The 15,624-nt window shown below is 42.1% G+C and overlaps 1 protein-coding gene across 15 annotated transcripts in view; it reads left to right on the top strand.

The window, feature by feature from the left end:
- DYNC1I1 (dynein cytoplasmic 1 intermediate chain 1) overlaps window positions 1-15,624 on the top strand; it is a 526,791-nt gene that overhangs the window by 393,272 nt on the left and 117,895 nt on the right. For all 15 annotated transcript variants that reach the window (XM_060020483.1, XM_060020482.1, XM_060020487.1 and 12 more), the window contains 2 exons: window positions 975-1,074; window positions 8,645-8,770. In XM_060020483.1, coding sequence (XP_059876466.1) covers window positions 975-1,074; window positions 8,645-8,770 — 226 coding nt within the window. The remainder of the gene's footprint in view (window positions 1-974; window positions 1,075-8,644; window positions 8,771-15,624) is intronic.

The following is a 15,624-nucleotide window of genomic DNA, read 5'->3' as shown; positions in this document are numbered from 1 at the left end:
GCCTGAGTTTGCAGTGGTGGAGCTGAGGAAAGGTTAGCAGGGGGGAAAAAAGTCATGATAAGTCAGCTGCTTGGAGCCCAAGTACCTAATCTGAGGTCAAGTCACCCATTCTGAACAAGAACTATATAGGACAAGTGATACAGGGTGCAAAGCAATGGAATGAAGCAAATGAACAGAAAAAAAGGGTGAGTGTGGAAGAATTCCTGAACTGAAGCCCAAGGAGTATAGGCAGCTTTTTATGCAGATCCCATAGATGCTGACACAGAACAAGTATGACTCAATTTAAACACTCGGTCTTGTGGAGCGAATGCACGACCAGTGCAGAGTTCTTCAGAGGAGGTTTTGCAGCCAGTTGAATATCAGGCAGGTAAACAGTAGCCAAAGTGTAATCTTCCTCCACCCAGGTGATGTTTTGGTCTATGTTAAGTATCTAAGGTGTTTGGTGAATCCCTCACTCCCCGGCAGGCCTGTCTCACGGTGGAACTTTTCACTTGCTATTGAGCAAGGAGGCAACTGCCACCTTCAATCAGAAATTACAGGTAAAGAGAAACATGCATATCATTTCTGGTCTAAGGCCAGATAAGGTGATATTGATACCAAAGACTCTCCAAATGTGCTGCGCTTCCTTGCGAGCTGGGGAATTTCTTGTAAACTCTGATTCAAGGCAGAGCTTGTTAGGGGGAGGAGAATGCTTTAGAACTGCTCAAGATAGGAACCTGAAACAAATCTGACATTTCACACCAGGCTTGGAACAACATGTGGGAACCTTTTCTGGGCCAGGTTAGAGAGGGCTTTGCAGAAAGGAGATCACCTTTAGTTTATTTATGATCAGAGTTTGCTGTCTAGATCGATGCTTTGGCTTTAGAGAGTATTGTGCGCCATGCTCTTGCCATTTCATTCTTTCAGTATGAACACTAGAGATAAAGCCCCGTTTTGAAGCATCATATTTGTCTTTGATGTTTAAACCCTCCTAGGGATGTCCAGGCTGGAGCCAACCTTTCTTTCAATCGTCAGTTCTACGATGAGCATTGGTCCAAGCACCGGGTAGTCACTTGTATGGACTGGTCTCTCCAGGTAAGAATTGTTGCTGGGATGGGACAAACTGGACTTGTGTTCTCATGGCATTTGTATTTTAAAAAAAATAAGAGAGAATTGCTCCACTATTTTGGATGTGTTCACTAACTTGCAATTTTTTTCTGTGCCTGTTGGTTTTCTTTCTCATGTTACTGAAGTTTCAGTTTAAAATTTGCACTCTATTATTCATACACATTGAGTACTTACTAGGGACCAGACGAAGAGCCAGGCCATTCTGTCCATGAGACTGCTCTCACTAAGGTCACCAATGATTTGCTACTTGTCAAATCCATGTGAATATTTTTAAGCCTTAATCTGCCCTGACCTCTCTTTGTCATCCAGCTTTGTTGACTTCCCCATACTTCTAAAAATATTATCCTTCCACTGAGTTCCACAACTCGACTCTCTTTCAGTTCTCGAACTCCTCCAAGACTTCTTTTTCCTCTCCTACCCTCGTGGTCCTCGTGGTCATGCCCTCAACCTTTACGCTTCTCGACATGCTCTCTGTGGGAGATCTCTTCCACTGCTATGGATTCAACCACCACGTGGGCAGCCTTTTTCTATCCCCCACCCAATCTCCCTCCTGAATTCCACTTTACACACCAGACAGATCCATTCAGGTGTCCCATAGAATCTCAAACTAATCACTAACTCATTATTTCCACATGTCTGAAATCCTTTTTTGCTTCCTCTATTCTATGTTAAAGCCATCACAATATACCCAAGGACCTAAAGCAAAACTTTCGTCATTATAGAAACTTTCTCTCCCTTATCTCCTAGACCCGGTCTGTCACCAAGACTGTCCGTTTCGCCGCTCATATATTCATCATCTTACACCTGTAGTATTGCTAACCTTCTTGTGTTCTTTCTACATCCAAACTTGTCCACCTATAGTTTTCCCTGTAGACATCTAGCCAAATAATATTTCTACAAATGCAAATCTGATCACTTCACTCCCTGGATTAAAACTCCCTATTGCCTGCAAGAAAAAAAAAAATCTAAACTCCCTCGCGTAGCATTCATAGTGAAAGCAGGCAGATTTACCAAAAGCCAATTGAATGGCCTACTCAATTAGTGTATAATTTACCCAGCACTGAGTAGTTAAATAATGCACATAAAGGCACACAGCCTAATTGTGGTGGGGTCGGAATATGAACTCAGGTGGTCTGACTCCTGAGCTCACATTCTTGATCACCATGCTGCGTCCCCTCCTGTAATGACAATGACATAATAGCAATGAGGGAAATAGGGATGATAAGTACTGGGCATTTATACACAGTGCAGTTTCTGTTTTCTTATAGTCTATGCTTTTATTGGGAATAATTATCATGGCTAGCTTTTAATTTGTGTTTCTTATATACTAAGCACTGTGCCAGCTGCTCTGGAGGCATTGTCTTATTTCACCCTCACAACATCAAGTGAGGCAGCCACTGTTACTATTTTAATTTTATAGCTGAAGAAATTGAGGCTCAGAGCAACTAAGTATCTTACTAACTGTCACTCAGCTAGGATGTGGTACAGCAGGGCTTTGAACCCAAGTCTTTCAGCACTTCCAGGCATATGCTCTTTACCAGTGCCTCCCACAAAGGACTTATGAATCTGAAACCAAAAGAGGTTCTAAGGGCTGAGTGACGTAGGGCGGAGAGCAAGTGCTTTCCGGATTCAGTGGAGGTTGGAGTCTGTCTCTGGTTGGACAGGGCATCTTAGAAGACTGGGATTAGACAAATGGAGGGGAGAAGAGTGTGTTCTAGGCAGAGCAGTAAAGCAGGTGATGTGAAGAGCCCCATTTAGTCATGCTGAGAACAGGAACACTGAAGAGGAATGTAAATCCCTGCAACCAGACTGTCAGCAGCCACAAAGTGGGCAAGTGATCTCTCCCCTTGAATCTCTTTTTACATCCAAATGAGAGAGCACGCGGGGCATGGTCGTGCAGAGGCTAATACAGGCAGGGTGTGCCCAGCCACTTCCTGCCAGTGCGTGGGTGCTCTGTGAGCACGCGCGGGTGTGTGTGCAGAAAGCAGATTCCATGGCTGAGGAGACATTTAGCTCGGCTTGTTCACTCGTTCAGAGTCTGGAAATTACACAGGAACCTTATCTGACACATTCCTCAAAGGCAGGTTTCACTGATAACTCTCCCTGAGGAGGCAGCAGGGGGCTCACCCGTGGGGCTGGTCCCTGCCTGGCCTCAGCGTGTGGTGGGCCCTATTGCCTGTGGATAGGTTTGTTTCCACACAGGATCTTGTGTGTCGTTTTTGTTGCAGGAGGTGAAACTGGAAAGGGCAGAAACTCCTCCATAGAGAGACTGCATCTGTTTTTCCCCATTTTTGTGTAACCTGCCATCTACACTGTGGGGAAGGGGTTTGCATTTCTGAAAAATGTATTTTCTTTGGAGCATAAGAAACAGGAATTAGAGCCCTTACGTCATAACAATTTTGGGGTTCAGAGGACCAGGTTGACATACGTATGGAATGAAGAGACTTTCTGAGTGAATCTACATGCAATCCAATGATATTAAGAAAGAAGAAAAGGATAGAGGCATAGTCTTAGCGTCTAGTAGAGGCGTGTATGTTTAAGTTGATTATGAGTGGAACAGAATGGAACAGAGGGGAAAAAAGGAAGAAACGGTAAGATTCCTGCATAGCTTTGCTGTGACCTCTTGTACTTCTTAAACAAGAACACTTTAACTTTGCGATATTTGCAAAATATCTACCAAACATTATTCCTTGGAAGACATTTGGGTGCTTGGGGAATTATGTCAACTTTGCTATTCACTGAATATTGTTTAGCACAGGGGGTCAATAATACTATCCACATATCACATGACAGATTTGGCAGACATATACAAAACCAGACTTACGATCTCACTCCCACCATGTATATTCCTCTCATATGTAAGTTGCATCCTCTAACCTTGGAGTCATCCAAGATACAAAGCCAAGTCATTTTTTTTTTAATTGAAGTAAAGTTGATTTACAATGTTGTGTTAATTTCTGCTGTACAGCAAAGTGATTCAGTTATGCATATATATACATTCTTTTTATATTCTCTTTCATTATGGTTTATCATAGGATATCGAATATAGTTTCCTGTGCTATACAGTAGAACCTTGGTGTTTATCCACTCTCTATATAATAGCTTACATCTGCTAACCCCAACTTCCTACTCCATTCCTCCCCCATCCCTCTTCAAGTAATTTTTGATAACTCATTTAATTGCAAAACCCAATCAAATTTACGGTAGCAAAAAGACCCCCACTGCGATCAATTCAAATCCACTTACATGTGGAGTTGATACCTACTTTATGTCATGGCCTCCACTTTGTGCTTATATTAGGAAATAGCTTCCTAACTGGTCTCCCTGCCTCAATTCTCTACACTGTTGAGTCATTGTAAGTACTTTTCCAGTTTACTATTTGTGAAGATTACTTATTTGCTCTCAGTGTCACCTTGAGCAAATTACCTGACTTTTTTTGGCTTAAGTTTCCTCACTCATAAAATGATAATCATACCTAGCTCACATGCTTATTGTATTAAATGAGTAAATGTATTTAAAACACTTCGAGTTTTAAAACTGTCTAGTATATAAAAAATACTCAATAAATGTTAAAGTAGTAGTAGAATTAGTACTATTAGTAGTTGCAGAGTATGTCTCCCAGAGTGAAGTCTAAAATCATTAGCCTGTACTCGGTGACTTCTGTGAGGATGCCCTGAGGCATCTGCAGCCCTTGTATCTTTTTCATCTCTTCGTATCACCTGCCTCCCAGCCAGGTGCTACAACCTACTGTCTCCTGAATATGTTCTCCACTGCATTAGTCAAGAAAACTTTACCCCTGGCTACCTTCAGGAAGAAGGGAAATTTATTCGAGAGCTGCTAGGGTGCTCAGGGAATCCACGGAAGAGATGAAGAACGGGGGCTCAGGAGTATAAATCTGGGCAGCTCGAGAGGCTCCACCAATAAGATGCTGTCATAAGCTGACTGACTTGCCAGCCCATGGGTTCTGTGTCTCAGCTCAAAAGTTACAGTAGCCAAGCTAGAGAATGTGATTGCCCCAGCTGGGTCAGGTATGAACCCTGCAATGAATTAATTGGCCCTGGGAAGTTAGACACCTGTGTATTGAGGTAATCTCCAAAGATTGGGAGAATCACTGTGAACCAGGCAGGCACCCAAGAGAGATTTCCTGCATCAATATTTACCTGACTATACAATATTTACCCTCGTCTGTACTCTCCTCTCACTTCTCTCCTAATCACCTAGCCATTTAACAGGGCCCAGTCAAGTCTCATTTCTTCTCAGAAGTCCTTTCCAATATCTCTCCCTACCATACCCCATTCCAACTAAAGTAGTTATTTTCTCCTCTGTGCTTTGATAGAACTCCTTTTGTATCTCCATCTTAGCATATTCTGCTTTTATATTTGTGTTGTAGTTATTCATACATGTGTCTCACCTCCCTCTGCTAAGTGATGAGCTCCTATAAAGCAAAGCATGTTACTGTTGAAATTCATGTCCCCCATTTTACCTGGCACCAGTGCCTCTCATATGCATGGGGGGAGGGGGCACTTGACGCATGCCACAGTGGGCTGGAAGGGACATGGTCTTTGAAACCAAATAGACTTCAAGCAGGGTCTCACTTTATCATTTATTAGCAACTTAACTTGGAACAAGTTCCTTACCCAGGGACCCTTGGCTTCTTTGTCTGTAGAAGTGGGAAAACCATTGCTTACTTTAGAGAATTGTAAGGATCAAATGAGTGAACATGTTCCCCAGCCCAGTGTCTGGCACATAATGGCACTTAAAACATGTTGCTTCCTTCCTCGCCAATAAATGTCAGATTTTATTTCTTTATAAGAAAAAGCAGCTTGAGAGCAGATCTGGTAATTTCCGGGTAAAATTCTCCTAGGTTAAATATTAGATAATTCAGCCCCGTGAGTAATCACAAACTTCCTAGTAGGTAATATTCCCTTTAAGGTAATAATTTTAACCTTTAAAGTTTAAATAATCGTGCAGAGATTTACTACTTTTTATTGGAAAATAAGAAAATATGATTAGTCATGTTCAAACAAACATACTAGAGGAGACTTTGAAATCACAAACACTTTCAAGAGATAAGAGTTAATCAGTATCTTTAGGCCTTTTGATCCTAGTTATAGATATTTCACCAAAAGCATTTCACTGGTATTTTACAGAAATTCTCCCTGTTTTCTAAAGGAGTTTTAAACCCAGTAATGTAAAATATTTTTTTAATGAAAAAAGAAGAACTGCAAGTGGGAGCCAGCGATGAGACCCAGATGTGAAGCTGTGGGATATTATTCCAGACACATCTGGCTGTCCATTGGCCACTGTGGTAGTGGTGTTGATGTTTATAGAGTTGCCTTTTCACATGTGACATAGTTAAACTTCAGATGGGCAGTCTGGAGACTTCTGTGTTTATCTGGATGTTAGTTTCTTTCAATGGGCTTCGAATCAAAGGCCTTTCTTAACAGGCCTTTGATTCATCCCGCTGAGGAGTGTTTTCTAATAAAGAATGATTACTTTCCCCTGGTGGCCACATACGTGTGTGTCGTTGTAGGCTTATACTTTCTCTGTACCAACTGGCGAGTTGTAACTCTCTGCAGCTTTCTTAAGTTGAGGGAGCTCAAAGAATGACTACAATCACATAGAAGACTTAGGTTTAATTATTTTTGATAGAAAAAAAGTTGATGTTCAAATTTATACAGACAATCTTATGTTAAATATATGCAGTGTAGTGAAAAAGAAGGGAAAAATTACCTGTGAGCAAAGACTGATATGATCTGCTATAATCCTGATGCTATTTTTAACGGAGCTGCCTTATGGGAATCCCAGGTAGGAATGACATTTTCATGAAATGTACTCTAACTCCTGAGTACCTGCCATGAGATTCAGCCTCAGTTTATTTATAACACTCAGCATAGAGTTCATGTACAGTGAGTAGGTATTTCTACTCACTGTAGAGTCCTCTTTGTTATTTTACTACTTGTGTTTCTTTTACTTGAGCTTCTAATTGTTGGTGTTATTTAACAACAAAGGATTAAAGATAAGGTCTTGCCGCGGAGCACAGGGTTACTAACATAAGAAAGAGCATTTGTAATTCAACAGATTTTGGCACAAGTTTATTGTGCTAGGACTTACTGTACTCTGGATTCAGAGGTCAATAAAAACAAGTCCCTATACTCAAAGAGCTTACAATCTAGTAATAGACATAGACCAGGAGAAGCCGTAATACAGTTTGACAGGTGCTTTAATAGGGGGACACACGTAATTGCTAAGGGAGCTGCTGAGAGGCAAGGAGGGGTGGTGGATAGTTAGATAGGATTGTCTGGAGGACTTGGTGCCTGCATCGAGTCTTAACGAATAAGTTAATGATGTAACCAACACAGAAGAGGCATTCCAATGAGAGTGAGTATCAGACTCGTGGTACAGAGGCTGTACCTATGAACCTCAGAACTAGCCCAGTGAGGCTGGGTCATAGAGTGGGGTTGGGAGGAGGGAGGGAAGGTTGTAAGAGATTAAGCAGAGAAAGTAGAAAATAACAGATGATGAAGGATCCTATATGACCTGGATTTTATCTTGAAAGTAATGATGAGCCATTGAAGTATTTTAAGCAGAGGAGTGACTTAGCCAAATGTATGTTTTGTAAAATCATATTGACAAAGGATGAAGAGTGGAGTAGGTGAGGGTAAGGCATGGCGAGCCTGGAAGCAGGAAGCCATTTAAAAAACTGTTTTCATCCAGACAAGAAATTCATTTAGGAGCCCTTTGATCTTAAGGATAGAAAGAAAACATGCATTTGAATTACCATTGAGGAAGTAGTGAAACACAGTGTGTGAAGATGAGAAAGAGGGAGGAGTAAAAAATGAACGTGGAGTGTCTGGCCTGGACAGCTAGGTAATGTCAGTGCAAAGCACTAAAGGGATGAATGTCGGAAGAGGGAATGTTGAAAGAGCAGTAGGTTTTTGTAGAAGGTAGCAAGCTCGCTTTCCTATGCACTGCATCTGACGTGTCTGTGGACAGCCTTGAGAAATCCCCAGTAGCTGTAAAATCTGCACCTCAGAGAGAAATCAAGCCTAGAGATAAAGAGTTGAACATTGTCAATGTATTAATGCTTATTAAAGCTATTGATGAGTTCACGCAGGGACCGTGTGTCGATAGAGACAAATAAGGGCAGAACACAGCCCCCCTTGGAATATAGGTAATAGAAGAAACTGTAGGGACTGAAAAGAGTGGTTTGGAAGAAGATCAGGAGAGAAAGATGTCTTGGAAGCCAACACAGGAGAAAGGAGGGAGTAGCCCAAATGTCATATAACCCAGAGAGATCCAGCAGAGCATGCAGTTTAGTGGTCATTAGTGAGTGTGGCAGCACACGTGGAACGTTTGTTGGGAGTAGAAACCAGCTTGCAGTGGGTTGAGACGTGAGGTTGGTATTAAGTATGCCACAGCTTAAAAAGAAAGTGCCAATGAAGGTATGTAATATAGCATGTGTCTGTTGGAATAAGAATGTTTTCCTTGTGTTGTCATCTTGGCATAAGCCATCCTTGTGACCTCTTCCATCCAGTACCCCGAGCTGATGGTCGCTTCCTACAACAACAACGAAGATGCTCCCCATGAACCAGATGGAGTGGCCTTGGTTTGGAACATGAAGTTTAAGAAAACCACACCAGAATACGTCTTCCACTGTCAGGTAGGAGTCAGCAATGTAAAAAAACCTTATATCTCCTGTTAGACCAAATATAGCTCATGCTGCCTCGCATCTGTTTTATGTGGAGAGGAAGAACTGAGTTTAAAAATGGAATTGTTGACAACTTTGGAAAATTCCCCCACAGTAACCTAATGTCTGGGGAAAGTGGCAACCCTCTGCAAACAGTTCAGAAGCCTAGTTGGGGACTGTGTGTCATTTTCTTTCCGTTTAAAACAGCCCCCATGAGGATGAGTTTCTAAAGACCTCGCACTTAGGAAGAAATCCGGGTGTACCACTTCCTCTGCTTAGCAGGAACGTATGCTTGCCCACGCTTGTGGACACCCTCAAAACAGTACCATTTCAAGTTCCCTCCTCTCTCTGAAATGCAGTTCAATGGGATTTTGCCAATTTTAAGTTTACGGGTACCATCTTGCTTTACAGGTAATAATACTTTTGTAGCCAGTTTAAGGTAAGATTTATCACTATCTTTCTTGAATTGTTGAGAAATATAGATACTGTTTCCGGTTTGCAACTAGTCTGGGATATTTTACTGCTTGTATCTGCTGACACATTGGTCTTCTCTTCCATTCAACACAATACAGGCTGAAATTATGTCACAGTTGCACACACTCGGCTTTGCCCTATTGCCATGACTCTGCTGAAATAATAGGCCTTGGTAGTGGCCAATACACCAACCCCTTTATTAATGCCCCTCTCCTGTGATTATGCACAGGAAAATGCAAACAAACGGTTTAGCTCAAAGTTTCAGTTCCTCAAATATTATGATTCAGAGGTCCTGAGTGGCAGATTACTCTGAAAACAGATACATTAGTTGAAGAGGGTGGGTAAACCTGTTGATATTTGGAAGCTTAGTGCCATTTTATATCTAAGAGCTGAGTATCTTTTTGAACTAAAATATGTTTAGACTTTAGAACATTATCAGATATAATTTGGGGAACAAGAGCTGCTGGAGTAAAAGTCCCAGCTTCAACCTGATTGAGTAACCTCTAACTCTGACCATGTTTTTCTAATTTGCGATCTTAAAAACAAGAAGTCCTGGTCTGCATAGTAAATAACCTTTATTTTTGAACCTTTGAAATAAGAACAGTTTTTTCTTTCTTTTTTTTTTAGATTATCAAATTTGTCAGTCTGATATGCTCTTTCTGTAAACATAGAAGCACAAAATCCTAATTTTATTCAGTTTAAAGAGTTTTGCTGAATTACCAAGAAAATACTAAAAGGATTATGGGATAAGCAGAAGCACATTTTTTGAAAAACAGTGCCGTTTAAGCTATTTGGGTATTGTATAAAGCATATATTGAATTTTTTTAAATTTAAGAAGTGACACTATATTGTTTTGGTCGAAGTACATAATATTTATCATAATTTAAATATTTTATTATATTAACTGACGAAAGGTAGCCTGTGGTAATAACAATTTGATCATGTGCTTAATATCCATAACACTGCACAGCAGCAGGTCAGTAGGAACTAATAATGCTGAGTGAAGAGGCAACTTACAAAAGTCTTCGGAATTAACTGGAATTTTCAAATTATCTGTTTTATCACACAGTGGTTAATACAAGTATTGACTGAAAGGAGCATTCTTTCATCTCCTGGTATCTTTGGGATCATTTACTAAAAGCTTCATCAAAATGCATTTAACCTTATTTTTAGTTGCCCCCTTAAATGCTCCAATATATGTGTTTTAGAAGATATACCCTTGATTTTTTTTTAGAGTCAGAAGTACTCTGAATATCCTAACAAAAGATGCTGACTAAACTATCTCTGTATTCCCCAGATTCCTACTATTATCTTCACTTCATCTGGTGACCAGAAGCAGCTGGGGGTTCTAAACTCTACTAGCATTCTCACTGAGAAAGGGGAGAATTCTAATACTTTTAAACTTTGGGGTTAAGTGACATGTGCAAAGGAACAGTCTACTGATTTAAATGTTAATCACATCAAAATACCTTCACACCAACATTTAGACTTGTATTTGACCAAAAAACTAGGGACTGTAGCCTAGCCAAGTTGACACATAAAATTAAGCATCATACCTGGATTTCACCTCAGAGCAATCCAGGAGATTGCTTTCACAACTCCTAAAGTCCTACTGATTTCAGATCATTTTGGGCTAATAAGCAAATATACCTGGAGTGATCAACTTTGAAATTATTAGACCTTGAGTGGGAGCTTTCCTAAAGGTGAGAAAAAAACAATAGTTTGAGGACATGGGGAATGTCTCTGTGACATTGATCTCTGAAAATAAAAAACATATTTACATGTTTTAAGAATCTACATTCATCGTGGTAAGCTACCATTACTCCCCGGGTGAGAAACTGTGGCTCAGAGAGGCCATGAACCCGGGCAGGTGCCTGTAAATGGCAAAGCCAGGATTGAAGTCAGCTCATATTTACTCTGAAGCCTGTGTATTGCCTTCTGCTGCACTAGTCAGGAATTCAGCCAGTTAACACCACGCAGGTGTGTGGCATGGGGGTCTGGGGAGAAGTGAAGAGAGAAAAATGGAACAGAGATGTGTTTTCCATCTTACTTGATCATTGCAGTCACCTGGGCGACTTTAAGACCTCCTGATGCCTGCGTTTCATCCAGAGATTCTGATTTAATTAATCTGGGGCACAGTCTGGTCATTTTTACAAAGCTCCCAAGTGAGTTGAAGATGCAGCAATAGTTGAAAACCACTGGAATGTAGAGGAGAGATGAAGAAAGGGGATGATAGGTGATGAACCTAGTTGGCTTCTTTATTTGGAAGTATGGCCATCATTCCTTTTTCCCCTTTGGCCCAAACTAGAGTGGCGTTTTTTGCCTTTGTTACTCTGATGCCTTCCCACCTGACCCTATTTGAGAAATTTCCTACCAACTCCCTTCCCCCTCCCGCTTCACCTCACGTGGAGGAGGTGGAGACCTCCACGCCCCACCCCTCCTCCCACACATACTTATTTCCTTGAGCTCACTTATTGGTGGGATCTGCTTCTGTGGTGGTCAGAAGACCCAGAGTTGTTTTTCCAGGAGTGGACTCAAGACCCCATTGAACACGACCAACGTGCATTGGACAGTGCCCTTTCTTTTGGGATAATGACACACCTTGCTGTAGTTGATCTCCGTGAAGTTCGGATCACCTCCAGGTAAACATCAGTGGCTGCCAAAAGAAAACAAAAGTGCCGTGATACCGAGTATGACTGAGCTGTTGGGAGGCCAAAGCAGGGATAACTTAGGCAGCCAGGGAAGATGTAGGTGACTTAGTGGATGTTGGTGAGGTGGAGGGAAAAAGTAGTAAGAGCAGTTTGGTTACCGTGCACTAACCATGGTAGTGCAGGGGGGAATTTGGAGAGCCCACAGAACTAAAATAGACATGAGAAAAACCAAAACCGCCGCTCACTGACCTATCACTTTTCTTCTTGTATCCTTCCTGTTCGTTGGTGAAGCTTATTTACTACAATTGGTCCTTTCCAGACATTATCTCACTGAACTTGGGTAGAATGAATGTGCTGCCACATTCTCCTATGATGTTGCAATAATTTCAAAATTCGTTTTCTTAGTAAGAAAGAGGACTGGAGGTGAGGAGCTACGGGTGCCTTATGATGTTATCATTTTGGAAGGATCACATTAGCTAGCCATTTCTTGCTGATCTCTTGATTCTTCATATTTTTCGCCAAGTGTATAGTTGCAAACAAATCCTATGGCTCAGAAAAGCATCGTTTCAGGCCCTAGAAAACAAACGCACAAGACGCAGCTATCAGTTCCGTTTTCCTTTGCAAAGACTGACAGGCTTTTAGCCTAACGGTAAAAAGATTGCAGGAGGAAGGCTCCTCTCTCTCTACTGAGACTATAGCAAGGCCAAGTACCTTCCACTTTCGTGGGCAGTTTTCTGTCTTTACTAAACTGAATGTTTAGTGTGGGCTCTGGTCCTGCATTTTCTATTTTCATTTCAATGAGAGCCATCCGTACTTGGAAAACATCGGCAACTCTGCATAGAAATCAGCCACTCAGCCCCACCGCACCATCTGGCAGTGCTCCTGCTGTCTTCTGTAGTGGCTTCCACACACTGTCATTAGATTATGTGTCTGACCACCCTGCATTGCTTACCCTGGTGTGGTCTTTCTCTTTTAAATGCAATGGATAGAATCAGAAATATATATCTTAGAATTATCTGCATTGAGGTAAGTGGAAAAGCTATATTTAGAGGCTTGGCTTGGTCAGAGGTTTTTATTTTTTCCCTGATTTGGTTTCTTTGTTCTTGGCATTGGCTTTTTGAGGATTATCTGACAATGACCTGAAACTGACACAGACCTGCAGCTCTTCTGATTTCGGGGGCGGGGGGCGGGGTTGGGGGGTGGGTGGGTGGGTGGGAAGCAGAATGTGAAGTGAACGAGCCTCATTTGTGCCAGTGTTTAAAATCCTCAGCTGACTTTTCCCCCCATGTGTGGCTTCGCTTCTCATTAAGATTCTATAAAGGTTACAGGTGAGATTGCAGCTACAGCGTTAGCCATCCAGTGCTCGGTTTCGTGTGAGGTGCCTGCTGACCTCATCATCCCCACCCTTGCTGTGAGGAGTGATGGGAACCCGGGAGAGAATGTGGGCTGCTGGTGAGGGGAGTGGACAGAAAGGCAGGACTGGCAGCTCTGTTCCTAGCTGACCACACTGCTGAGTGACCCTGGGACAGTTGTTGAGGCATTGTTGTCATGTCGTGGAGAGAAGACTTCCCCTAGTCTCTGGTGGAACTGTGAGGTTTATTGCATTAAACTTGATTTCTTCTCCCATCAATTTTTGTTCCTCCCCCGGCTCAGACTGTGGGCTATAATCTAAACGAACAGAACAGCTATGGACACAAAGATATAAATTAAATGAATTTTCCTAGGTATATTATGACCAGCGAAGTGTTAGAATTTGACTTGAGGATTCTTTTTTTTTTTTTTTTTTTTTTGTGGTACGTGGGCCTCTCACTGTTGCGGCCTTTCCTGTTGCGGAGCACAGGCTGCGGACGCGCAGGCTCAGTGGCCATGGCTCACGGGCCCAGCCGCTCCGCAGCATGTGGGATCTTCCCAGACTGGGGCACGAACCCATGTCCCCTGCATCGGCAGGCAGACTCAACCACTGCGCCACCAGGGAAGCCCTGAGGATTCTTTTTAAATTAAAGGACAGGTGACATCCTTACGGCTTGACTGATTTTTTTTTTTTTTTTTTTTTTAAGAAGTCATTTTCTAAGCTTTTCTCTTCAATGTGGCAAGGAGTGGTTACTCCGTAGAGGTCGGAAAAGAGAAGGGATGAATGAATGGAAAGTTCTTTGACAACTAGGGTTATGTATTCAATATGAGTTCCTGGGATGACAAAGTGAGGGCACGTGATAGGTGCTTAGTAATTGCAGAATAAACTCCACAGACAAGGCCGTGCTAAGTAATGGAAGACCTAGTTTTCAAAGGCAATGCTGGGTGGACTGCAGGATGGAGAAACCCAAAAGAGGAAACCTCACTGTTGTTGTATAGATTGTGATACACATTTCAAAGTACACAATTATGGATAATTAAGGAATACATGCAACAATAAAGGTAGAATTAAACTCTTACATAAAAGATGCAGGTTATATGGATCAGACAAGAAGAGCAGCACAGCAGGGCTATTTTGCGTCTTTAGGAAAAAAGAAAAGGGAGTTTACACGTACATGCTGAAATGAAATGCAGACACTCGGAAACACTTTTTTTTATGCCGATTGAGTATGACTGGTCCGACGAGCGAGGCTTGAGCTAGACACTGATTGTTATTAAACCAAACAGCAGGAACTTATTTTTCTGTTTTGGCTCAGGAAGCTGGAAGCAGAGAAACTGCCTTGCCAGCTCTCATTCTTTATCTGCCTGCTTTCTAGAATCTTCTCCAAAAATTAAGAAGAAGCAAAACTGATCATTGGGACACACCTAGGGAGATTAGAGTTAGCAGCAGCATTACAGCCAACAGGTTGTATCAGAGACGATTCCTCATCTGGAAATAGCAGTGAGGGAGCTGTGTACCTGACACGTGACCAAGTGAGCTATTAGATGCAGGGGATGCCATGAGAGTCCACCTTTGAACACATTGTTTTTAAATTCAAGCTGAAGTTTAACATTATTACAAAGCTACCTAAGACTTAAGAGCGTTTGGTCCGCCCCATTAATGTGCAAGGGAGTTGGAGGCACAGAACCCAACATTGAAGATTTTATTCAGTTCTCGAAATGCCCTTCCCTCCTCTTGCCGTGCCCTGTGCTAAAACGGTCTGAACTGGGCTTTCTGTGGTTGTGCTTCATCGAGGAATTGCCCAGTAATTATTGGTGCTGTACATCGAGCTCCAGACAACAGCATGAGCAAGGTTTCCGGCCTGTCACTCCCCTTGTGCTCACCACCCTGCTACCTGGCCATTGACTGAGGTCACAAGAGCTTGGTCTAAGGGAAATGGGTGTTTTCAGGGGTCTGGGTTGAATACCAATGGGGTTCTCCTTACCTCTTAGGATTATTGTGAGGATAAAAGAGATAATATAGGTGTGTTAGTCTGCTCAGGCTGCCATAACAGAATATCATAGACTGGGTGGCTTAAACAACAGAAAATAATTTTCTGACAGCTCTGGAGCTGGAAAGTTCAAGATCAAGGTGCCAGTCATTTTGGTTTCTGGTAAGGACTCTCTCCCTGGCTTACAGACCACTGCCTTTTAGGTATGTCCTCACATGAAGATAGAGAGTGAGCTCTTCTGATGTCTTAATACCATCACAGGGGCTTCACCCTCATGACCTCATCTAAACCTAATTACCTCCCAGAGGCCCCATCTCCAAATACCATCACATTGGGGATTAGGGGAACATAATTCTGTGCG

Source organism: Delphinus delphis, chromosome 9 (genome assembly GCF_949987515.2).
Source record: "Delphinus delphis chromosome 9, mDelDel1.2, whole genome shotgun sequence".
Taxonomy (NCBI): Eukaryota; Metazoa; Chordata; class Mammalia; order Artiodactyla; family Delphinidae; genus Delphinus; species Delphinus delphis.
This window is presented reverse-complemented; position numbering and strand designations above follow the sequence as displayed.